The following is a 24,387-nucleotide window of genomic DNA, read 5'->3' as shown; positions in this document are numbered from 1 at the left end:
GCAAAATGATTGCCAAAAAACCTTGGATTTTTGGGTCCAAAGATTGGTGGTAGGATTTCGGACAAAAATACACCCATTTTTGCAGTTTTTCATTCGTAAATTGGTTTATCAAGTGTTTTTCATTTCTCGTTTCCAAAGTCTTGTTCTTTATCGAAACTACCTTCTATTGTCAAACAATTTTGATCTGTTTTATTTAATGTTCTGGGTATCTGACTGGTCGACCCTTGTTCCGTCCATCTTCCAAGTGATCCAATTATAATTGCGATGGCGCCTTCACTTTCGATTTCTCTGGCCCTCCGTCACAGTACAATTATTTTTAAACTACAAGATAGTCCGAGATCCCACCCACAAGATGAGTGAACGATGTGACAATGGATCTGACAGTCTGTCCGGCAAAATCCTAATCCACTGTCTAAAGAGGGAAGTGGAAACGAATGGTGGAATCCGGCAGTCAACACGTTCCGTCGAGACGAAACAAATTTGAATTTTGGCATGCATTTCGAATGTAATTTATTAACCAACCGCCTGCATTGTGTATTAATTAAACGCTCTGATTTACTACGAATCGGGGGATCTGAGACCCCCCCAGTCGCGTATAATTTATGCCTTTTTAATGGGCAGCCAGTGGCTGTGGGGGGGCTGGACCCCCTTTTTCGGGGGGTGGGGATAAATGGGAAAATTCCACTGCACCAGCCAAGATTATCCCAAGTTTATGGCCAATGTCATGTGCCACTGCCATTGGCACTTGGCACTCGCAACTCGCCATGTCCGCCAGTTAATGGCCCAAATGATTACAGCTTCGTAAATCAAGATCCAGACACCAGAAAACAAGATGATCCGCCAGTGATCGCATATCCAGAAATATTCCCATGGGCCGAGAAATGGGTGTACGGTTTCGGGAAATATTTTGGAATTCTGAAGGTCTTTGTAATTTGTTTTAAATTTTGTGAAATGTCTAGAATAGGATAAGAAAAAAAAGTGATCGTTTATCATCTAGTTGCTTTTCAATTCCAAAATTTGATGTACTATCACTATTTTATACATATTTGTAAGATTTAATCAATATATCTTACATATTTATGTACTTAATGCAAGTTTAATAGATTGAAGATTATTAGATTGTTATTACTTATACTTATTAGATTATTTTTTGCTAAATTATTATTAATATTACTCATAAGATTATTATTTATTAGGTCATTATTATCATTATTTATAAGATTGAAAACGAAGATAACTATCATTGCGTGTAATACAATACCGTTCTTACCTAATGTTCATTTTGAATTTTCCACGTTCTTTCAGGTTTATCTTTTTGGATAAAGTGTATGGACATTGCATACTTTTTGGCTCCGTATATATAGCAATCGTGAAGATACGTATCCGATGGATAAATTCTTGATATGTTCGACTTTCAAAGAATCCCAATCCCCACTTCCGTTTGTTTGGTTATTTAATAACCCAGCTTTTCGTTAATCCATTTTATAGGCAAGTGTTAGTTACTATTCATAACGATACTTAAAACACACAAATGGCATTCTTTTGGGCTGTTAACGCTAAGTGGTACAGTAGACTCTCTGAATTGGAGCTAAAATGCACTGAATGTAATCGAAACTAAATTTGCTCATATTTAAGTAATATAGTACTTATAATATATAACCATATTTAATAAGAAAGAAGATGAAAACTAAATGGAAATATTTATGTTGTTTTGAGAAAACCTGTTTAGAACGAATTATAAAGATCGTTAGCTCTTCAGGACGTTTACTGTAAAGCCATGTAAACTTTTTACAGCCTTTTTGGATTCAGCAATATAGAAACTGAAAGGGGAACAAAGAATTGATAAAGAATGGAATACAATATATGCACGGAAAAAAGATACAAGGTAGTATACTACAGTTACATTACCAACATCTAATGAAAATATATCCCACATAAACATGGGTTTGTTCATTCAAAACGCTTCTCTTTGATACCTTTTGAAAGCTTCAAGTCAAGCAGACTTTGCTTATGTTTAGATTATAGATTTTTTTCCAAGTGATCAACAATGTAAGCAACTAGAACGAGAGTTTTGCAAGCCAGGCAAATATGGATGTCTGTTCACATGGGCGTAGAAATTATATACCTACCTAAAGGTGAGTGATCAATACATTAACTGCTTAGCTGTACAACTTTGTAATATTTTAGAAGGCGTAGTTTAAATGTAAATTTAGTAATACTTTACTATTATTTTTAAATAAATTCATTCAAAATAACATTATGCCTTGACCTTACTCTTAAATTGGTTAGTACAGATAGTTACGTAACTATAAAAAAAGGTTAAGAACTATTCAAATACTGATGTGTATTTCGATGCAACAACAAAATGGTTAATATTTGATAGTAAAACTACGATAAAATAGTAACTTGTGTGTTTTTGTTGTTCTGAGAGTAACTATTTCATTGATCAAATTGACAATTCGGTGGGTTGGACCCATTTTATTATTATATTAATAAATATTACTAAATATTATTATTATTATATATATATTATTATTATATATATATTATTATTATATTATTATATTATTATATTATTATATTATTATATTATTATATTATTATATTATTATATTATTATATTATTATATTATTATATTATTATATTAATAAATATGTATTAAATAACTAGTGTGTTTTTATTATTGTGAGAGTAACTATTTCATTGATCAAATTAACAATTCGATGGGTTGGACCTTTTTAACTATTATATTAATAAATATTATTAAATATTATGTATTAAAACTATTGTTTTTGTTATCAGAACTTTAATAGAAAAACTTTTTTCAGCGGAATCTTATGTTTTCCCCTTTGAGATTGAGACCCAAGCCCCCCTTTGCTGAGCCCCTGTGCATTGTATATGTACATATATCAGCTGTGAACGATTGGAAGATTGCGCTGGCAGCGACGTCGACGTCGACTTCGACTGCAGTGCGTCACCGAGTCGACTTCGATTTGGAAATCGTTCTTTAAGAGCATTTTCAATTTGGCGTTTCCAGTGTGAAGACCAATTAAAGTTTCTCGTGCGTTTGTCGTTTATTTTGGGTGTGCTAGTGTCAACCGATTTTTGTCGGTTAGTTCTACGAATTTTTTTTTCCTGTGCTTAATCAAACGATTCCGCTTTCAAGTGTTCATAAATTAACTAATAAACGTTCCTTCAACCGGTATGTACTTCGGCCACTAAGCTTCATGCAATACTTGATACTGTTTGCCAAAAACAAGGAAAAAAAACAAAGAAACACCCATAAAAACAAACTAAACAGCTCGAATTCTGAACTTGTTTTTCGCATTTCGCCATTAGCATATACCTAAAATGAAAACATATTCAAAAACTTGACGGACCATAGAGCCAAACTGATAATGGAATGGAATGGGTGGGGTGGTTGATGGGGCGGATCAGACGGCTGCTGGGGGTTCAACTATTATGTCAAAAATAAAAAAATATTCTAATCAGCGATGGAGTGTGTGCGAGAGCAAGAGGGGACGAGCTGAAGAGCGAGAGAGAGCGCGCGTTACAAAATATTAATTAAATTATGTATTGTAGGCGAAGGTCTGTATAGTTAACGGTCTACTTTTATGAGTAAATTGAAATTATTAACGATAAACTAGCTTAATTGGAATGACAGCTGGTATAACAATGGAAAATGTTTTTTTTTTTAACGAATAAGTACTTACAAACATGATTTCTTCCCATTGACCCACATTTTATAAGTAATATATACGGTGGTGCCAAAGAAATTGCAGTGCGGCCAATCAGCGCAAGTTTCTAATGCGCATCAATGTAAATTGTACACGATTTATGATGGCTGTGTTATTTGAACTCTAAATCGCTTAGATATGAAAGCTAAATCGTGTTATATCTGGAATTTTTAAAGTATCAGCTTCCACTATTGAATCAATTTTCAAATTTATTAGGTGCGTATTAAAATACAATGTGTTTACAAAATCATTTTCAAATTAAGTTTTCTTGAAGACCTTATCAATTAATTGTCTGTACGGCAAACAATTGTTTACTTGGAGTTTGGACAAACAAAATATATATACATATACCTTTTTTTGAGTATGATATGATCTCAACAAAGAGATTATTTCCTTTTTCTTAAGAAAAGCAAGTCAAATATTTATGTTATCAATTTGTTTACAATCGAAACTAGTACGTTTTGATCATGTGTATAAGACCATTTTCGGAAAGAAGCGCTTTGCCTCGAAGTTTTTGCCCAATTATCGCTGAGAATAACAAAACGGGCCCCCATTATCGTGACCTTCACCCGTCCCTAATCTTCGATGGTCTTCGAGGGGTGGCCCCATTTATTTGGGGCCGCAAACTATTTGAAACGGCAAATAGAAATTCGGAGTGGTGCCACAATGTGTTCGAACCATAGTCATAATCTCCGCTGGCCGTTGCAACCTTGACTGATAAATGATAACGCCCTTATAGATGATAAGACCCATGGTGGTGCCATAAGTGCACATAGATACAGCCGGCGTCTGGTCAGGATCGCTCGCAGACAAGATTAGGTTAGAGTACTGCGATGCGATAGGAAAGGTGGAAGCTAGAAGCTAGGGGATCCCCACGTGGCGCCCACCACTAATCCGAGTCGATCTCTCTTTCGCCCTCCAGGAGATCATCAAGATGAGTCCGCCCCAACTGCTGAGCAAGGACTCCCCCGACATTGAGGTAGGTCTATCCACTTGGTACACTTTAAAATACATTTTAAGTAAGTTAAAAGGAAACATTTAATTTGTACTTGTTTAATCTTTAGAGGTCTTGTTCAAATATTTAGATATGAAAAATGTGTTATCTTATCTTATGTGCATTTCTAACATTTTAAATTAATTTAACTTCTTTACTCACACAAAATCTGATAAGAAATTATACTCGTTTTGGTGACATTGATTTAAAAAAGCCAGCTTTAAAATCTTTAAATTAACTGGTTGTTAATTTTAATATTTTCATATATAAACTAACTAAAAACAAAGAGATAAATATTTAAATTAAATATAAAATCGTTGGATTGACTACACAGAGAAAATTCTGACGGTCTCATCTGAGTTGAAATAGTTCTTAAAAATGGAACAACATTTTTAGGTTGAAAATGTTTTTATTTTGCTCGAATCAAGTTGAATTGGCGGTATTTCTGTACAATGTATATCTCAAAAAAAAACTATTAGTTCAGTTTGTAGTGTATACTTAAATGTTATTAAACAAACTCAATTTAATTTTTCTCTTCTCACCATTTTGTTCTAATATTGAGAACATTGATACCAAAATGTACTTACACGGTTTTTAAGCACGAAAGAACAATTTTCCTGGATATTTCTCTCTGTGATACGTTTACAAGACTAAAAAGGCTTATTCCCGATCCGCAGGACCTGCTTAAATTGTACTTACATGGTTTTCAAGAACGAATGTTCCCAATTCAAGAACAATGTTCTTGGATATTTCTCTCTGTGATACGTTTACAAGACTAAAAAGGCTTCTTCCCGATCCGCAGGACCTGCTTAAATTGTACTTACATGGTTTTCAAGAACGAATGTTCTCAATTCAAGAACAATGTTCTTGGATATTTCTCTCTGTGATACGTTTACAAGACTAAAAAGGCTTATTCCCGATCCGCAGGACCTGCTGTCGCTGAACCCGCGCGTGAAGACGCAGTGCTCGGTGGTGCCCACCAAGCAGACGAAGGAGAACAAGCGGCACTGGAAGCGGAACAGCGACCATGCCGCTCCGCCGTGCACCACGCTGGCCAACGACTTCTCGGACATCAAGCACACCACGCTGTCGGAGCGCGGCGCCCTGGAGGAGGCGGCCCGTTGCCTGAAGTGCGCCGATGCCCCATGCCAAAAGTCCTGCCCCACGCAGCTGGACATCAAGAGCTTCATCACGAGCATTGCCAACAAGAATTTCTACGGCGCTGCCAAGGCGATCTTCTCGGACAATCCGCTGGGCCTGACCTGCGGCATGGTCTGCCCCACCAGCGATCTCTGCGTGGGCGGTTGCAATCTGCAGGCCTCCGAGGCGGGCGGCATCAACATTGGCGGCCTGCAGCAGTTCGCCACCGAGGTGTTCAAGAAGATGGGCGTGCGCCAGAGGCGCTCGCCGCAGGCGGAGGCCAATCCGCTGCTGGAGAAGATCGCCCTGGTGGGCGGCGGACCGGCCTCGTTGTCCTGCGCCACCTTCCTGGCCCGCCTGGGCTACCGCAATGTGACCATCTACGAGCGGAGGAGCTACCTGGGTGGCCTGAGTGCCGCCGAGATCCCCCAGTATCGGCTGCCCATCGATGCGGTCAACTTTGAGATCGATCTGGTCAAGAATCTGGGCGTGCGCATTGAAACTGGTCGCTCGCTGAGCACCAAGGATCTGACCATCCAAGGACTACTCGCCGACGGCCATGATGCGATCTTCGTGGGCATTGGCCTGCCGGAGCCCAAGTTGAATCCCATTTTCGCCGGTTTGGAGCCCAGCAATGGCTTCTACACGTCCAAGAACTTCCTGCCCCTGGTGTCCGATGGCTCCAAGCCGGGTCTGTGTGCCTGCAAGGCGGCCGCCGGTCTGCCCAAGCTCCATGGCAATGTCATCGTTTTGGGCGCCGGAGACACAGCCTTCGATTGTGCCACCTCCGCCCTGAGATGCGGTGCCCGTCGCGTCTTCGTCGTCTTCCGCAAGGGATCCTCGGGTATCCGTGCGGTGCCCGAGGAGGTGGAGCTGGCCAGGAATGAGCGATGTGAGCTGCTGCCCTACTTGAGTCCCCGCAAGGTGATCGTCAAGGAGGGCCTAATCACTGGCATGGAGTTCTGTCGCACCGAGCAGAATGACAAGGACGAGTGGGTGGAGGATGAGGAGCAGACGCAGAGGCTGAAGGCCAACTTTGTGATCTCAGCCTTTGGATCCGGTTTGGAGGACCAAGATGTCCGGGAGGCCCTTGCTCCCCTGCAATTCCGTGGTGAATTGCCCGTGGTGGACAGGATAACCATGCAGAGCAGCCAGAAGCAGGTGTTCCTGGGCGGAGATCTGGCCGGAGTGGCCAACACCACGGTGGAGTCGGTCAACGATGGCAAGGTGGCCGCCTGGAGCATTCACTGCCAGCTGCAGGGCCTTCCGCTGGACACCCCAGCCGCCCTGCCGCTCTTCTACACGGACATCGATGCCGTGGACATATCGGTGGAGATGTGCGGCCTCCGGTTCGAGAATCCCTTCGGCCTGGCCTCCGCTCCGCCCACCACCAGCACGGCCATGATCCGGCGCGCCTTCGAGCAGGGCTGGGGCTTCGTGGTCACCAAGACCTTTGGCCTGGACAAGGATCTGGTCACCAATGTGTCGCCGCGCATCGTCCGGGGCACCACCTCGGGCTACAAGTACGGGCCGCAGCAGGGCTGCTTCCTCAACATCGAGCTCATCTCGGAGAAGCGGGCCGAGTACTGGCTGCGCTCCATTGGCGAGCTCAAGCGTGACTTTCCCGAGAAGATCGTGATAGCCAGCATCATGTGCAGCTTCAACGAGGAGGACTGGACTGAGCTGGCCATCAAGGCGGAGCAATCCGGTGCCGATGCCCTCGAGTTGAACCTCTCCTGTCCCCATGGCATGGGTGAGCGCGGAATGGGTCTGGCCTGTGGCCAGGATCCGGAGCTGGTGGAGCAGATCTCGCGCTGGGTGCGACGGGCGGTCAAGCTGCCCTTCTTCATCAAGCTGACGCCCAACATTACGGACATCGCCTCCATTGCCGAGGCGGCGCAGCGGGGCGGTGCCGATGGTGGATCGGCCATCAATACGGTCCAAGGACTGATGGGCCTGAAGGCGGATAGCACCGCATGGCCGGCGATTGGCAAGGAGCAGCGCACCACCTATGGCGGCGTCTCCGGCAACGCCACTCGTCCCATGGCCCTGAAGGCCATCTCCGACATTGCCAGACGTGTGCCCGGATTTCCCATCCTCGGCATCGGCGGCATCGACTCCGGTGAGGTGGCCCTGCAGTTCATCCAGGCGGGCGCCACTGTCCTGCAGATCTGCTCCTCCGTCCAGAACCAGGACTTCACCGTCATCGAGGACTACTGCACGGCACTGAAGGCCCTGCTCTACCTCAAGGCCAATCCGCCGCCAGTCGACGGACCCTTCTGGGACGGTCAATCGCCACCGACTCCTGTTCACCAGAAGGGCAAGCCGGTGGTCCGTCTCACGGGCGAGGGCAATGCCACGCTGGGATTCTTTGGTCCCTACCAGCGGCAGCGGGACCTCAAGCTGGCCGATCTGCGCCGGCAGCAGGGAGCCCTCTGGGATGCCGAGCAGGTGAAGAGCACTCCGCCGGCGGAGGATGGAGCCCCCAAGCCGGCGCCCAGGATCAAGGACGTCATCGGCGCCGCACTGGACAAGATTGGGTCGTACAACCAGCTGGACAACAAGCAACAGAAGGTGGCGCTGATCGACGATGTGAGTTGGGATTATTAATAAACCTTATAATTTAAAGCTAAATCCTTAATCTAACCCTAATATTTTCCAGGACATGTGCATCAACTGCGGCAAGTGCTATATGACGTGCGCCGACTCCGGCTACCAGGCCATCGAGTTCGACAAGGACACCCACATTCCGCACGTGAACAACGATTGCACGGGCTGCACACTCTGCGTATCCGTGTGTCCCATCATCGACTGCATCACGTGGGTTTCTGTGAATCCCCTTAATCGTATTCCATATAACTATTTCCCTTCTTTTTCCAAATATCCAGCATGGTGCCCAAGAAGATCCCGCACGTGATCAAGAGAGGAGTCGAGGAGAAGACCTTCTACACCCATGCCCTTAGCCAGTGCCAGTAAATTTGCATAGTTTTACGATAAATTGTTATTACATACGATCTATATAATTGAATAAAATACCACACATGTCCCAAAAGCAACAAATGTGAATTATCTGTGGGGGTTATTTTAATCCAAGCCGAAAAAACGTCGATTGGTATTCAAACCTGAAAATTTTAATTTTTGACCAATTTTCACAAACAAAACATGCATTATCAAAAATGCTTAAATTGGTCAAAAAATATATTTCCTAAAAAGTGATGGGTATTGGTTGTTAGTTGCTCAAAACAGTCAGTCTTCCAGCTGTGCGCAGCACTTTGACCCAGTTACGATTGAAAAACCGTATAAAATAGGGGCTTTTTGTCTAAAATCCTCCACCCATTTTTCGATCCGAAAAACCAAGGTATTTTGGCAATCATTTTGCGAATTAAGGTCGGAATAGGGAATGTCACACCTCGTTGAGCTCGTAATTAAATTCCCAATTGATCGGCATTCAACTCCGAAAACTTAATTTTTTGACCGATTTTTGCAAAAATTGACGATGTTACCCCTTATGATAAATGTGAAATTTAGTCAAAAAATTAATTTCCCGGAATGAGATGGGGATCGGTAGCCTAGGTTGTTATCTGCTCAAAGCAGTCGGTCTTTCAGCTAAGCGCCTCGTTTTGACCAAGTTACGACTGAAAAACTGCAAAAAATAATGGTATTTTGGTCTAAAATCCTTCTACCTATTTTTTGACCAAAACAAACTAGGTTTTTTGGCAATAACTTTGCGAAATAAAGTCGGAATATGGAATGCCATACCTCGTTGAGCTCGTAATAAAATTCCCAATCGACTGGCATTTCAACCCGGAAACTTTAATTTTTGACCGATTTTCGCAAAAATAGACGATGTTACCCCTTATCAAAAATGTGAAATTTAGTCAAAAAACAAGGAAGAACGCTATAGTCGAGTACCTCGACTATCAGATACCCGTTACTCAGCTAAAGGGACCAAAGGGAAATGGAGATATGCAAGCAGCAAAGCGAGATTTAAATGCGCCACCTACCGGCGGAAGACAGATTTAAGCATTGTGGGCGTTAGGGTAGGCGTGGCAAATTTTTTTTGGATCAATCGATAGGCATTGACGAGACCAATACATTTCAGTTAAAATTTTTAATCTAGCATAAAAATTGTGGGCGCCACAGGCTTGGGCGGTTTGTGGGCGTTAGAGTGGGCGTGGCATATTCGCATAACAAACTTGCGCTGCGTACAAGGCTACGGAATCTAAATCTGAAATCCCAATACTCTATCTTTGATAGTTTCCGAGATATCCGCGTTCATATTTACGATTTTTTGAAGTTTGTAGGCGGTTTGTGGGCGTTAAAGTGGGCGTGGCAAACTTTTTTTTGGGTCAATCGATAGGTATTGATGAGAACAATTCATTTCAGTTTAAATTTTTACTCTAGCATCAAAACTGTAGAAGCCACAGTTTTGGGCGGTTTGTGGGCGTTAGAGTGGGCGTGGCACTCTACTGAAACAAACTTGCGCTGCGTAAGAAGCTCAGGAATCTGCTCGCCAAATCTCAATAGCCTAGCTCTCATAGTTTCCAAGATCTCAGCGTTCATCCGGACAGACGGACAGACGGACAGACGGACAGACGGACAGACGGACAGACGGACATGGCTAGATCGACTCGGCTAGTGATCCTGATCAAGAATATATATACTTTATGGGGTCGGAAACGCTTCCTTCTGCCTGTTACATACTTTCCGACGAATCTAGTATACCCTTTTACTCTACGAGTAACGGGTATAATAAATTTCCCGGATTGTGATGGGGATCGGAAGCCTAGGTTGTTAGCTGCTCAAAACAGTCGGTCTTTCAGCTGTGCGCTTTGTTTGAACCAAGTTACGACTGAAAAACTGCAAGAAATTATGGAATGCCGTACCTCGCTGAGTTTGAAATTAAATTCCCAATCGATTTGCGTTCAAGCCTGTAAACATTAAATTTTTGCCATTTTTGGTCATTAGGCTATAATTTTGGAATTCACATTATAGTTTAGTTGAACTTAATTATAAAATTAGCCCTGATATTTAAAAATAAGTATACGATTTCTCCATCCCTGAGCTTAAGCGATACTATCGCTTCCAATCAGCTGTTGGTCGATACTGAAAAGTTTAGGAAAAACGGAACTGCGTAGAAATTAAGCAGCAGCCGTTGGATTGTGGCAACCAAAATAGGTTTAGTCAAAAGCTGGTAGTAAAAACTCGAACAAAATTCCACGTAAAATTCAAAAGGTGTTCGGAACCCAGGACTATCTTTGAACGCCCCCAGACAGAGCACAGCTCCTCCAGCCGACAGAGAGGGTGAGTGTTTCGGTTACCTTGGATACCATCGCATCGCATCCGAAATAGCACCAATTGCCAGCGGATTCTACGCATTTGCAGAAGCCTATGATATAATAATGTCGCGCTCTTTGAGTCGCGTACTGGGCACCTTCAGCCCCGCCTCGGGAAATGGTTCACCCAACAGACTGACGCCTCTGCGCGGACTCCTCGGCACTGTGGTCCCAGTGGCCGGGTACTCGAAGCGGAATGGACCTCCCTCGGATGCCGGCGAACCCTTCAAGACGGTCTCCAGGTCGCGGGACCACGACGACGACGATGATCTCCACAGCCTGGAGAGCGAACCCAACTGGGAACTGACCGCGGCCCGGAGCAACCGCTTCTACCTGCCCAATGCCACAGGACCCGCCTGGCAGGGTGACACCACCACCGTTGGCCTGCTCACCCCGCTCGGCCAGCTGGTCAACTTCCTCAAGGAGGCCAATGCGGACAAGTCGCGTCTGGAGTTCGCCTGCTGCCAGTGCCCCATGCTCATCCGGGAGTCGCTGGTGGAGCTATTCCCTGTGCGCGTCGTGGCGCAGCGGGATTCGGCCATCACCATGCTAGTCCTCAGCTACGAGGGCGACATCGAAATGGGCGCCGCCAAGGTGAGGATTCCGAATGCGGTTTAGTCAGATATGCATGTGTCTAGTTACAGCCTTGATCACCTTTCTGTACTAAACCAGTTTCTCAAGTTCAAAGCTACATATGTAGCTGACCTTAAGTACTACTACTACTATAATATAAAGAAAGCTTGCTGCAACTATTACTAGATTAAGATATAATTATGTTATTTCCTATTTAGAGAATTGATTTTGTCTGTACTTATACGACCTTTGATCAAGTTTATTCATATACTGTCGAGTATTAGTACAATATGTCAGATGTAAAACACGACTATTTGGTTCTGGAGTAGGTATATTATCAACAAAGCCACTCCTTATCATACCATTTAACTAGGAAACCTGCATCTTATACTAAATTCAAAAATGATTTTCGTATTATGATGTAATTCATATTTATTTTTGAGTTTAAGAACTGATCTCTCCTGTACTTATACTACCTAAGATGGACTGTTTATGGTATAGTTCATTTATAACATTGTGAATGCTAGTACATGACAGTCGTGAAACAAGAAAATATAGTTCCGGGACCAGGCTATGATCTACAGAAGTAAACCCTATCCAATTCAACTAATGACAACTCCATACTTCCAGTTTGTGCTGGCTGCCCGGGACATAAGCGATCGCCTGCTGTCGCTGGGCTACTGGGCGGACTTCCTGAACCCCTTCAGCGGACGACCCTACTTCCTGCCGCGGGACGGGGCCAAGCTGTACAAGCAGGATCACCGCTTTCGGGGCCTCAACATGCGGCTGTCGCTGCAGAACCACTGCACAGTAATCGCTGCCGAGGAGAACGATCGCACCCACTTCTCGGGCACCATCTACTGCACGGCGCCGAATCACTACGACCAGCTGGTGGAGTTGCTGGTGCCGCCGCAACGCAAGTTGGCCCAATGACGCGGATGCGGAAGCCATCGGAGTTAAGATGTAGTTGAAGCCTTTTAGTGATGATGACTGTGTTAGCTGTTTAGGTTTTCTGTTCCCGACACTGTATATAGCCGACAAATGCTGGTGTTATATATGCTGTGCGAAATATAATCGATAAGAATGTTGAAAGAGGGCGTGTTTTTTAGGCCACGGCCATTTGGTGGCAGTGCCGCTCGATCTCCTTAAGGCGGTTGATCAGCGACTGCAGCTCCTCGGCGTTGCAGATGAACTCCACGATGGTCTCCCGCTCGCCGCTGCTCGGCCGGAAGTTACCCAGATTGATGTGGAAGTTGGCCACGCCCGTGCTGCAGTCAGAGGTGGAGGACTTGACGTCGCACACAATGCGCCACTGGATGTCGGTGATGTGCGGGAAGCTGTGGCCCAGCTGCAGCTGGCGAAGGATTAGCTCCTTGCGGCTATCCTCGAACACGCGACTCAGTTCGTCGACGGTGCCGGCGTCCAGGGCCAGTTGCTCCAGCTGCTGGCGGAGCTGGAGTCCGTCCCAGCCGTGCTTGGTGGCCAGGGCGTAGAGGGTGACCACCGCGTACTCGCTCTGTTTGGCGCAGGCGGCATTGCTGGCATAGAGCTCGGGAACGGGAGCAATGGCTGTGGGATGGTGGGCATTGGTTAGGCCATGGGATATGGTGTCTTCCCCGTTTCCAACTCACTGGCATCCGGATGTAGGGTCAGTTTCAAAGAGTTCGCAATGAGCAGCTTGGTCAGCGGAGGCGAGATGATGCCTCCCAGGTTCCTGAGGCCGGCCACCACGGTGGCGGAGAGCAGGCCGCTGGGCTCAGGGTCCGCATCCAGGGCGGGGGACTTTTCCGGCGACGTAGCCATGTGTGGCAGCCTATATCCTTTAAGGCCTCGCGAAGTAAGGATAAAATATACGGGGACCAAGAAATTTATTCGGTTGTAAACAAGAAATGCGCCTAACAGCACGCTTGGTTCACTTAACAGCACGCTTGGCTCACTTAACAGCAACCTTTAACAGAGGCAAAATCTTCAGAGCTCTTAAGTACAGTGAAGGCTCTTTACAGTAAACAAGGAATATTTAAAAAGGAAATTTAATTTTAAAATTTCAAACACCAAATTGTGTTACCATAGGCAATACAATTATTTGATGAATTGAAAAATTACATGTAAAATAATTTCCTTTTATAAAAAGGTTTTGAATCGTTAGGCCCTCTGAGGATATTTTAAATAGAGTACTTTTTTAATTATACAAGTTATTTATTTTATTATCAAAACTTGTTTGAATGTTGACTTGGCTAATGTAAAAGTATCTATAAATTAGACCGATAAAGCTGAAATGCCAATATAATGAAATTTGAAATATAAATTTGGTTAAATTCGTTTTTAATTTTTATTTAAATATAAGTTTTTTTGAAAAACATCAAAACTTATTTGAATGTTGACTGAAGTTGAATACATTGAACTGCTAATAACAGGACGGCAACTTAACAGGAATCTTGGCAGAGCTAACAGAAATGAACCGGAACTTGTGTTTATTAACAGCACATCTTTCGTTTTGGAAATTAATATTTTGGGAAATCCAAGATGCGATACCTCGAACAACCAAAGCTACCTTTCGGTAACTGGAATACAAAAAAGCAATATATGATATTTACAGATCCTGGGCTAGCTGCTACACCCTATAGAAGCACTCCTGCGCCCGGGGCTCGCAATTGTCGTACGGCTTTAGCATGGCATCTCCGTGGACTGTCCTGCCGGCCGCATCGATCTCGTCCAACTCCGAATCGGGCACGCAGGCGCACTGGAATCTCTTGTTGCCGCGGCTGTAAAGCTTGCGCGGATGACCGATCCAGGAGCGCTCCTTGCCATCGCCGCTGGTGTTGGTGCACCAGACGCGGGTGCCCCGCTCCTCGCTCCACTCGATGTTGCAGCCGGGATACCGGGCGCGCAGCTCCTCCACCTGCCGCTTGGCGTCCCGCGCCTGCTGCAGCAGCTCCAGGAACTTGTGATGATAGGTGGTGGGGGCACCAGTTGCATCGTAGAAGCGCCCCACCAGCCGGCCCTTGTAGACGTAGTCTTTCTGATAGAAGTCCCGCCAACCGGCAAGTCCAATCAAATCGTCTGGCTTCAGGGTCAGCACATCGTCGGACGTTTCCGGATCGTAGGACTCGAAGTCGCCGGAAATGAAGGACACAGAGGCGTCGCGGCCCACAAAGAAGTTGTAGCTGCAGCCGGATCCGTAATGCTTGATGCCGCGGCTCACATCGAAGACGGAGCCCAGGAGGGCAAGGTACAGGGGACGACCCTCATCGCCATTGAACTGCGCCAACTCAGCCGGCGTGAAGAGCGTGCCAACTTCGTCACCGGTGGTCTGGAAGGCCACCGGAACGCCTGCATCTCGGCCAGCCGTGTCCAGGTAGTCGTCCGTGTGCCGCCGCAGGAACTGCCTGATCTCTGTGCGGTAAACTCCAGCCAAGACGGCGGCCACTACGAAGAGAAACTGCAATTTGAACAGGTGTCGCAGCAATCCAAACATCTTTTACTTTCCCAGCCCGGAACCGGAACTGGTTCCGCCTGCAGTTTTCGCTCGTAAGTGAAAAGTGTGACCATGTCGTGCAAAAAGAACGGCAAACCGGTTTGAATTTTTAAAATTGAAATTTATTGAATGGAAAAGACCATTTAGTAGACCTTATTTACTTATCTCCAGACTTTTTTTTAAATTCTAGTTAATTTCATGATTTAGAAAAGCAGCTTTTCTCAAACTTTTAGATCCTTTCTTCATAATCCTCTTCCATAATTCTTCTTAGACTGTGAAAAAAGATTGAACGGATCATAAAGTAACAAATTAATGGGAATTTTTTATATGTTAGTAATTTTTTTCTAAAATAACAGATAACAAGAGAAGCTGTAAATTTACATATTTTATAGAAAAATATTTTCTGAGTCCTTGACGATTTATATTTCGACTGTGACTTGACTAGAACTTTTTAAGAAACCACAAAAATAGGACCAATCAATTTTTTGCACAGAATATCCATAATTTTTATTAGCGTTAAACAATTAGCTGACTTGGTGCATGACCTAGCGGCGTCGGGAGACACAGGCGTCGATGTGGCTGCTGACCTCCTGGAGGCCGAGCACCGCCTGCGAGGATGCGGAGTGGGTGCAGGCGTTGCCGTCGACGAAGACGGCGGGGATGCGCTCGCTGGTGGACTTCTTGATGGTCTTGACGGAGGAGCGGGCACTGACCAGATAGAGGGTGGCCTGGACGTAGAACTTGGTCATGCAGCTCTTCTTGAGGACGGAGTTCTTGTAGCTCTGGCACTTGTTGTAGGTGCTGGCCACGTTGTAGCCCCCATAGACCAACTGCTGGGTGGCGGCGCTCACATCGGTGGCGATTTCGGCGGATGTCTGGGCGGCAACAATGCCGCAGGAGTGCAACTCCTCATGGGCGGCATCCACAATGCGGGCGATCTGCTCATCCTCGGCGGCAACGCACTCGGGACTCTCCTGGCGACGCGACTCCACCTGGTCGAGGGCAGCCTCCAGCTCCTGCTGCGGCTCCCGGACGATCTCATCGTACTGCTGGATCAGGGCCAAGCCGGTGGACTTGCCAATCTCGGTCATCTCGTCCACCACGCTGTGCACCTCGGCGTCCAGCTGGGCGGGAAGCTGGCCGGGAAGCTCCAGCGGCTGGGCCCATCCGCTGGCCACGAAAAGGGTCAGGATAATGACGGCGGCGGTCCTCATGATTTCTACTGATTTCTACAGATTTGCAACTGCTACTGCTGACTTTGACAAATTAAAATCGTATTTATACCCGGGCATCCAGAAACGGATTATTCGTAGACGGTCCGGTAATCTGGATTGCTGGCCATAAATGTATAGCCTCCATTGTAAATCATTCATGGCTTTTTTTGATTAGTGAACTTTACATTCAACCTTCTATTCATAGAGTTCCCGTATTTGGATTTAGATTAAAATTGGCCGAGTCGCACAATCACAAAAAGCCATCGTAAACATCATGCATGTTAAGGAAAGAGTTATCTAGAAATAAAAATTGAATTTATACAAATTCTTTAATTTTACAATTTTGTAAGCATATTTTTCTTCAATATATCCCAATAATTTTGCTAAAAAAAAGTCGGCACTGGGAATATCATACCTCGCTGAGCTCGTAATTAAATTGCCAACCGATTGGCATTCAAATCCGGAAACTTTAATTTTTGATCGATTTTCGCAAAAATAGACGATGTTACCCCTTATGAAAAATGTGAAATTTAGTCAAAAAATAGATTTTCCGGAATGTGAAGGGGATCGGTAGCCTAGGCTGTTAGCTGCTCAAAACAGTTAGTCTTTTAGCTGTGCGCCTTGTTTTGACCAAGTTACGACTGAAAAACTACAAAAAATAATGGTATTTTTTCCTGAAATCCTTTTACCTATTTTTTGACCCAAACAAACTAGGTTTTTTGGCAATCATTTTGCGAAATAGGGTCAGAATAGAGAATGTCATACCTCGTTGAGCTCGTAATTAAATTCCCAATCGATTGGCATTCAAATCCGGAACCTTTAATTTTTGACCGATTTTCGCAAAAATAGACGATGTTATAAAAAATGTGAAATTTAGTCAAAAAATTAATTTCCCGAAAAGTGATGGGGATCGGAAGGCTAGGTTGCTAGCTGCTCAAAACAGTCGGTCTTTCAGCCTTGCGCCCCATTTTGAGCAAGTTACTATTGAAAGTAGGGCTGTTTTTGTCTGAAATCCACTCATTATTTATGCGATTCCCCGAATAATAACAAAGGAACCCTCAAAAACAGAAATACCCAATAACATAACGCGTGTGTGTCTGATGTCTCGAGTGATTTCATAGATTGACTTGCCACTGTTTTCTATGACTTTTAATCGAGGGCATGAGCAGAGCCATAAATTATATGACATTATCTTCTATAATTAAGGTATTATTTAGATTAAACGATTAGAGCGATTTTCAAGTGGCAAATCCAGTAATAGATGTGTTTCCTATCGCTCGACGCACAGGAAAATATTATATTTTCGACCTTATCTAAAGACTTACTACTCATTTCTGCCTTTTTCTCTGGACGATTGGAGAAAAAAAGACAGACTGAAATTATTTCGATTAAAGTAAGACAAAGTCAAATAATGGGAAATAAACCAATTAGCCGATAAAAAGGCTCTTGAATATTTTAATTAACTGGGGGTATGGCCACCGATATGGCAATCTGGATCTGGACTCCGTTCATGTATATAAGGTGGCTCCCCAGCGAGATCCCAGCAAAACCCAATCAACCATGAGGAGTATTATTCTAGTGTTGGCCTTAGCTTTGGCAGCTGTGAGTAGATCGCTAACTGGAGTAACCAAATAAAAACCTATTGATAAATATAGGGGTTCTTAAAATAAACCAGGATTATATCAAACATATAGCATTTTTTTAAGTTTACAATATACGTGCGTGCGTACCAAAATAATATGTATAAAATATATACTAAATTGCTTGTTCCTCAAATGAGACTACAGTGCGTATGAGTGATACGTTTAAGCTAAAATTCGGTAAAAGCTTATTGCAAACGCCTAAATTTTTTCCTTGGATTGGTGCATACTTTTCTAATAGTGCTAAATCATATAAAATTATTCAATTCGGCAAATAAATGTAGAAAAATATTAAAACTTATAAATAAGCCTTGTAGGTCAACACTGCGAATGATTAATGTAACTAAATATATTTCAAAATCAATTTTAAAACTCAATAAATATAAAAAAAATAAATATAATTTATTAGTAAATTTATTAAATGTAAATGTAATATAAAAATTTATAAACATATCTAGTTGCAAATGAGATTTGTTGGTCAACACTGCGTATGACTAATGTGACTTGATATATTTAGAAAAACTGAATAATAACCTTTAAGCTAAAGGGTTTGGGATCTTTAATTCTTAAGTACCTATGAGTAATTGTCTTTTTCCTGAAAACAGGTTTCGGCAGTGCCCTTCAAGGAGGCCCATGACTCCGCCTCTCTGCAGGAACTGGTCAAGGAACTTGGCCTGGACCTGGACTTGAACTTCGACCTGGATTTGGGACTCAACCTGAACGATGGAATGCTGCAGGAGATGGGCAACGCGGAGCTGGATGAGTTGGCCTTTGTGAACCGCCTGCTGAGCTTCTTCGTTGACGAATCGAAGGCCCTGGCCAAGGACATCATTCGGCTGACAGAGCGCCAGCTGCTGAAGATCTTCCTGTACCCCATCCGGGAGCTGGAGAAGCTGGCCGAGGATATCGAGAGGCGGGCCCAGGATGCCGGCTCGTGTGCCGTCAATGTGACCACCAATGCGGCCGATGTGGTGGCCTCCACCACCGTGGAATTCCTGGATTGCGGCTACGTTGCTGCCGTCACCTCCATCGAACTGGTCACGGACACCAAGAAGGCGGTCCTCCAGCTGACCGTGGATAGCTATCAGCTCTACAAGCTGTATTGCAAGTGCAACAACTACAGCAGCGCCATAATGAAAAAACCCTGTGAAGTTAAATTCTATGCCAAACTCGCCCTCTTCCTCGGCAAGGCCCCGGGTTCGATAGCCCATTTGATTGGACTCCGGAACAGCGTGCCCGCCGTGGCCACCGATGCCACCGCCTGCACCACCGAGGCCACCCAGAATGCCATCCGGAGATTCGATGCGCTCAACGAAGCCCTGGACGCGTGTGCCGCCCACTGAAGGCTCTGCCCTATAAAATTGATATTAAATCAGTTTCATAATGCAGCCTGAACTGGAGAAAAATAACACTAGGGGTATGCCGAAAACAAAGCTTTTCACTTAAATCAAGATGTCATCACTGAAATTTTAAATGATAATTGCCAAGGATATACCAAAAATAAATTTTTTATAAAGCCTCAAATCAAGTTATCAACATATCAATTACCTATAAAAAATTATAAAAGAATTGCGGTTAAGATTTCTATGTCAAACCATTTTTGCTGTCCATAGATCCCCCCGTTTTCAATACATCATTTTATAAAAGTATTTAAAATCATTTATAACTCAAAAAATTTTAAAAAAAATTGCTAATGAGTATATTTTGATGTGATTATCATTAACGAATACCTAAAACCAAAGATACACATAAAGAAAAAATTAAATAAAAAATCATACACTCCCCACTGCGATTAAAAAATGCTCTTCATTGGTTTTTTGAGTTATTAGTTTTATTTAAATTTGGTTTCATTATCGTTCATCTTGTTCAAATACAATAAATAAACATTTAAACTATTTAGTGGTATGTATATATATATATATATATAAATCGTTTGTTTTTGTTTTTGTTAAATATTTTAAATAAGTGTATATATATTGTATTTCATGGGTTTTTCTCCATCTTCATATGCTTCACCTCCTCTTATCTACCCATCCACTTGCCTTTATTTCATAATTGTCGTTCTCTTCGTACCAAAAATTTGCATTTTGTTTTTTGAAAGAAACTTGGTTGTTTGGTTTGTTATATAAGTAAATTGCTGTGTTCGGGCTTACGGTCGTCAAATGTCGTCTATATATTTGTGTATATATCGTACTATATAATATACTTTATACTATGCACACTGGCATGTGAGTAAAAGTAGCTTGTTACATAAATACTAATGTATAAATTGTTTGTTCTACTCAAGTATGATGCCGCATACAAGTACAACTAGGTTTGCATGTACTGGTATATCTGTATATGTATATGTCTGTGTGGGAGTGTGTGTGTGGGTGTATGGGTGTGTGGGTGTGTGGGTGTGGGTGTCAGCTGTACATATGTAGAATGTATGTACCATTATCAATAATTAGTTAAACTGTAGCTAGTATATGTATGTATTTGCCATATGTTGCTCAACAATTTTTACCATCCGACCTTCATTACTTTATTGGAGTTTTACATTTTCATTTCGCAGTTTTCGGGATTTTCTCTGATTTTTTTTAGTTATATATGTATGTTGTTTATTAGTCACAGATGTTTTTAGGCGCGCTTTTATGCTTTAATGAATTCAGCGTGTTGTATATTATTAATAATTCAATTCTTTATAGTAGAAAATAAAATATAAGTAAAAGGCAATTTTCTTAGTATTTTCTCATTTTTTTGTTGGTTTTTTTTTCTGAAAAAATTTGTGCTTAATTTTGTAGAAATTTTGTTTCTTTGCCTGCATTTTATTCGTTTAAAACAAAAAATTTTAAGATATTTTGTTTAGTTTTAGTTTTGTTTTTTTTAATTTTAATAATGTATAATATTTAGTTCAATAAATTCGTTACGACACATGGACTAAGACACAGCAAAAAATATTTATGCTTAATTTAGATTCAGTTTTGTGTTTTTTTTCTTTTATATTTTTTTTTTTATCATCTTCCATTCGATTTGGTATAACTGGTAGATCATTTTTGGTATTTTTCTCTTGTTATGGCTTCAATTGCATATTATTCTTCACATTTCGCGTCCTAAATGCGCTTGTAAATATTTTTCAATAATAAATGATGAAACAGCTTAAGAACTCGTTTTTTTTTTGCTTTTTTCCTTTTGCGAATATTTTTTCAAGACACCTACCCGAACCTAGTTTATCTGCCAGCTTCCAAATATGAGGTTATTTTCGTAGTTCTTCGCTTTAGGGGCTAATCGATAAGATAACATCCAATCGGTAATCGGTAATCGGTAAACGGCATCGGTAATTTCTAGATAATTTCGTATTTTCGTATTCGGTATTCGGTTTTGATATGTTCGCTTCAAATGCGTGTCATGAAAATACATTTGCTTTGCTGATTCTGCAATACAACTCCGTTTAAAAATATATAGAGTAGAACAAGGCTACTACATAAGTACATAGGTATTTTATCTATATATCTGTAGACTAAATTGGGCAAAGATTTTGGTTTTCTATTTTGTCATTGGGCGTTGAAATTCCGTTTTCCGTTTTCGTTCGTTAGTGCAAAAACTCCATGCATTTGCGATTGCATCTTCGATTTTCCCATTTCTACCGTTTTTCAATTCAATATTATTATTACAATAGTGTGGCCAAAGCTTATTGTCGGAAGCGTTATGCATTTTAGTTTTAGTATTTTTTTATTTCTTCGGTTTTGTTTCGTAAAAATATGTTCGTTACTCGTCAACTTCAATTTCAATTTCGTATTAGATCGTATTTTAAACAACAAAGGGGCAAGTACAACGCAAAATATAAAAAGTTTTCGAGATCTTTGACAAATCGAGTGTCGTTAAGGCTATTTGTTGTTAGTTTGGTTGGGTTTATTTAAGTGTTGATGTCATTTCCTCCACATTCGAGTTATTATTTTCAAAAATGTAATATTTCATTTTGGTCTTTGCTTATAATAATCACTAAAATGTATCTTTCTTGTATATATCTTTCCTTCGATAAATGTATATAAATTTTTTTTGTTCTGATTTTCCTTTGTTTTATTTTTGGCGTAACTTTGTGTGAGCTGGGTTTTTTTTTTTTGTATTTTTGCCCATTTTTATTTTTTGTTTTTATTTTTATTTCGTAAAGAAAATGTTTCAAAAAATGTTTAACAAACAATTCAATAGGCTTTACACGAAAATGATGTGGCATTTACTTATACGTTATATAAATCAATTGTAAAATATATTTATATATATATTACTCGCTTGTTTGTTATGTTAGTTTGTTGTATAATTAAATATTGCATTTGGTTTCGTTGAACGTCTGGACAATTTTTCATCTTCGCCATCGATTTTCCTCCGATTTCGCATCTACTTAGTGACATTATGTTACAACTAGATTAGTATATTTAGCTGTACGTATTTAAATATGAGTGTTTTGGGTTTTCCTTGTGTCGTGATTTCCGTTTCTGTTTCTGCCCTGCTAAGTATGCTACAGAATGTTCGAATAGACGAATGAGGATCGAATACTCCCCACTTTTTTTTAACCCTAGTTCCTATAAACCATATATCATAATATCCTCTGATATTGTGTTTTGTTTTTTCTAGTTTTTTTTTATCCCTTCGGCGAAAACCTTTCCTTGCTTTTTATATAATTTACAAAAATTTTGATTTCAGTACCTGATTGCAATGGGTTTTAATCTTATTTCATTTGCTTAAAAAAAATACAGACACTTGTAATTGTTGTTGTTGTTGTTGTTGCTTGCTTTAGACATAATTTGAAGTACAATTCATATGTATACATAAAGGTATATATTTTGTTCTAGTTTCATATTTAGGCCATAATTTGTGTTGTTGGTTTGAATACGAAAACGCTTTCAAAAATTCTACAGGACATAACTCTCCCCCTCGTTCTATCTTTTTCTATCTCTCTGTCGCTTGCTTGTTGTAAACTTTAATATGTAAATACACACAATTAGCTATATTTAGGTTTAAATATTTGGTTTCTGCTACACTTACGCGATAAGAACTCAATGAGCAAAGTATCTAAGACATATCCGCGTCCTCGAAAATTGTTTCGCATCCCTACATCCGTTTTTAGCACTACAATACAATTGGTTTCGGTTATTGTTGCTTGTAAATATAGTCGATATATGTGTATAATTATGATCATTGGTTACAAGTACAAGACATTAAAGGAGGGCACACGAATCGAATTCCTAACAATTGTTTTGTTTTCTCGTTTTTTAGTTTTTTTTTAGTTTTTAGAGTGTCCTACGGTTAAGTGCGACCGAGTTGGCTGAGATCAAAATTAAAAATTGAGGAAATTGGTCTAACTTGTTATCCCTTTTTTCGTTCACAACCATGTAAAGAAGTTGGAGGGGAAGCAAGGGGACAGATACCGGTGTCCATAAAAAGCCGAGTGAAAATTGCTCTACGGGTGCTACACTCAGAATAAAAGTATTAAGACTTTATGTAAATAAATGTAGTTAAAACAAAAATCGAAATCACTTAGGATCACTAAAAAGTATTCTAAAAATCCATTATAATGAATATTCATTTTGTTATATATAGTTTTTTCAACATAACTTTTGAAAAAGTAGGACCATTTTTCCGCGAGTGCCTAAAAAGCTTACCGAAACTATTTAGAAATTGTTCGGAAACCGACATAATTCTCCACTAATTGTTCTCTTCCCGTAATCCCTGAACTATTTACCGAATAAAAGGAGAAAATTGGAAGTATGAACTTTATACTTATCGGATTTCTGGCAAGGATTCTAGATGTGTATGCGAGTAATATATCTAATCTGTTGACTGATTTCTTGAATTTATTGCTGATTTGTTGGGTAAAAATTGTATCTCGATATCTCGAATTATCGAATTCTCGATTCTGTCAATTGTTATTGCTTCTGTAATTGATTCGCTCCTATCGATTTTCCTTATTCTTTGTTCGTTTTGTGTAAAGTAAAAGAAAACTCAAGCTTTTGTTCTCAAGGTTCAGGTAATCAATTTCTAGTCTTATCTGTTGCACTGAGTAGTCTGCGATTTTCCTCATTTACATATTTCACTTTCGTTTTTCATTTTTCATTTTTCATTTGTTGTTGTTTTTTTGTTGTTATACTCTTTAAAGGTATGTATACATATAGGCATATGTGTGTGTATATATAATTTGTCAAATTTGTTACGTCATTAGTTGGATATAATAATTATACATAATTAGAATCACGATGCTCCGCTCGTGGTAAACGAAAAACGATCAACAGATGATGGAACC

General features: G+C 41.5%; 6 protein-coding genes across 6 annotated transcripts; 3 read left to right on the top strand and 3 right to left on the bottom strand.

Annotated features, from left to right (window-relative positions):
* Window positions 1-3,023: 3,023 nt before the first annotated feature.
* Window positions 3,024-8,928, top strand: LOC119558115 (dihydropyrimidine dehydrogenase [NADP(+)]). The gene is made up of 5 exons (XM_037871344.1): window positions 3,024-3,203; window positions 4,661-4,717; window positions 5,660-8,464; window positions 8,535-8,692; window positions 8,761-8,928. The coding sequence occupies exons 2-5, from the start codon at window positions 4,673-4,675 to the stop codon at window positions 8,846-8,848; spliced, it is 3,096 nt and encodes a 1,031-aa protein (XP_037727272.1). The 5' UTR covers window positions 3,024-3,203; window positions 4,661-4,672; the 3' UTR covers window positions 8,849-8,928.
* Window positions 8,929-10,970: 2,042 nt separating this feature from the next.
* LOC119558136 lies at window positions 10,971-12,873 on the top strand. Its single transcript, XM_037871369.1, has 3 exons — window positions 10,971-11,176; window positions 11,258-11,802; window positions 12,412-12,873. Exons 2-3 carry the CDS (start codon window positions 11,275-11,277, stop codon window positions 12,712-12,714), a joined length of 831 nt encoding a protein of 276 aa, XP_037727297.1. The 5' UTR covers window positions 10,971-11,176; window positions 11,258-11,274; the 3' UTR covers window positions 12,715-12,873.
* On the bottom strand, window positions 12,196-13,689 carry LOC119558140 (COMM domain-containing protein 3). Its single transcript, XM_037871372.1, has 2 exons — window positions 13,413-13,689; window positions 12,196-13,350 (listed from the first exon to the last, which is right to left on the bottom strand). Exons 1-2 carry the CDS (start codon window positions 13,582-13,584, stop codon window positions 12,887-12,889), a joined length of 636 nt encoding a protein of 211 aa, XP_037727300.1. The 5' UTR covers window positions 13,585-13,689; the 3' UTR covers window positions 12,196-12,886.
* A 546-nt stretch (window positions 13,690-14,235) lies between these two features.
* LOC119558135 (neuferricin homolog) lies at window positions 14,236-15,289 on the bottom strand. Its single transcript, XM_037871368.1, has one exon. The coding sequence runs from the start codon at window positions 15,254-15,256 to the stop codon at window positions 14,393-14,395; it is 864 nt and encodes a 287-aa protein (XP_037727296.1). The 5' UTR covers window positions 15,257-15,289; the 3' UTR covers window positions 14,236-14,392.
* Window positions 15,290-15,737: 448 nt separating this feature from the next.
* LOC119558138 lies at window positions 15,738-16,496 on the bottom strand. Its single transcript, XM_037871371.1, has one exon. It carries the CDS (start codon window positions 16,468-16,470, stop codon window positions 15,802-15,804), a length of 669 nt encoding a protein of 222 aa, XP_037727299.1. The 5' UTR covers window positions 16,471-16,496; the 3' UTR covers window positions 15,738-15,801.
* Window positions 16,497-18,030: 1,534 nt separating this feature from the next.
* LOC119558137 lies at window positions 18,031-19,617 on the top strand. The gene is made up of 2 exons (XM_037871370.1): window positions 18,031-18,072; window positions 18,716-19,617. The coding sequence occupies exons 1-2, from the start codon at window positions 18,031-18,033 to the stop codon at window positions 19,451-19,453; spliced, it is 780 nt and encodes a 259-aa protein (XP_037727298.1). The 3' UTR covers window positions 19,454-19,617.
* The last annotated feature ends 4,770 nt before the right edge of the window (window positions 19,618-24,387 follow it).

The sequence above is a fragment of the Drosophila subpulchrella genome, chromosome X, assembly GCF_014743375.2.
Source record: "Drosophila subpulchrella strain 33 F10 #4 breed RU33 chromosome X, RU_Dsub_v1.1 Primary Assembly, whole genome shotgun sequence".
NCBI lineage: Eukaryota > Metazoa > Arthropoda > Insecta > Diptera > Drosophilidae > Drosophila > Drosophila subpulchrella.
The sequence above is the reverse complement of the archived record's forward strand: the minus strand, read 5'-3'. Positions and strand labels throughout refer to the sequence as shown.

Bases quoted from the DNA above. Each gene is read 5' to 3' on its own strand.
- LOC119558115 (XM_037871344.1), top strand. From the start codon at position 4,673: ATGAGTCCGCCCCAACTGCTGAGCAAGGACTCCCCCGACATTGAG. The intron at 4,718-5,659 runs GTAGGTCTATCC...CCCGATCCGCAG, and splicing joins AGGACTCCCCCGACATTGAG to GACCTGCTGTCGCTGAACCC. The intron at 8,693-8,760 runs GTGGGTTTCTGT...CCAAATATCCAG, and splicing joins CCCATCATCGACTGCATCAC to CATGGTGCCCAAGAAGATCC.
- LOC119558135 (XM_037871368.1), bottom strand. From the start codon at position 15,256: ATGTTTGGATTGCTGCGACACCTGTTCAAATTGCAGTTTCTCTTCGTA.
- LOC119558138 (XM_037871371.1), bottom strand. From the start codon at position 16,470: ATGAGGACCGCCGCCGTCATTATCCTGACCCTTTTCGTGGCCAGCGGA.
- LOC119558137 (XM_037871370.1), top strand. From the start codon at position 18,031: ATGAGGAGTATTATTCTAGTGTTGGCCTTAGCTTTGGCAGCT. The intron at 18,073-18,715 runs GTGAGTAGATCG...TCCTGAAAACAG, and splicing joins TGGCCTTAGCTTTGGCAGCT to GTTTCGGCAGTGCCCTTCAA.
- LOC119558140 (XM_037871372.1), bottom strand. From the start codon at position 13,584: ATGGCTACGTCGCCGGAAAAGTCCCCCGCCCTGGATGCGGACCCTGAG. The intron at 13,351-13,412 runs GTGAGTTGGAAA...ACCATCCCACAG, and splicing joins GACCCTACATCCGGATGCCA to CCATTGCTCCCGTTCCCGAG.
- LOC119558136 (XM_037871369.1), top strand. From the start codon at position 11,275: ATGTCGCGCTCTTTGAGTCGCGTACTGGGCACCTTCAGCCCCGCCTCG. The intron at 11,803-12,411 runs GTGAGGATTCCG...CCATACTTCCAG, and splicing joins TCGAAATGGGCGCCGCCAAG to TTTGTGCTGGCTGCCCGGGA.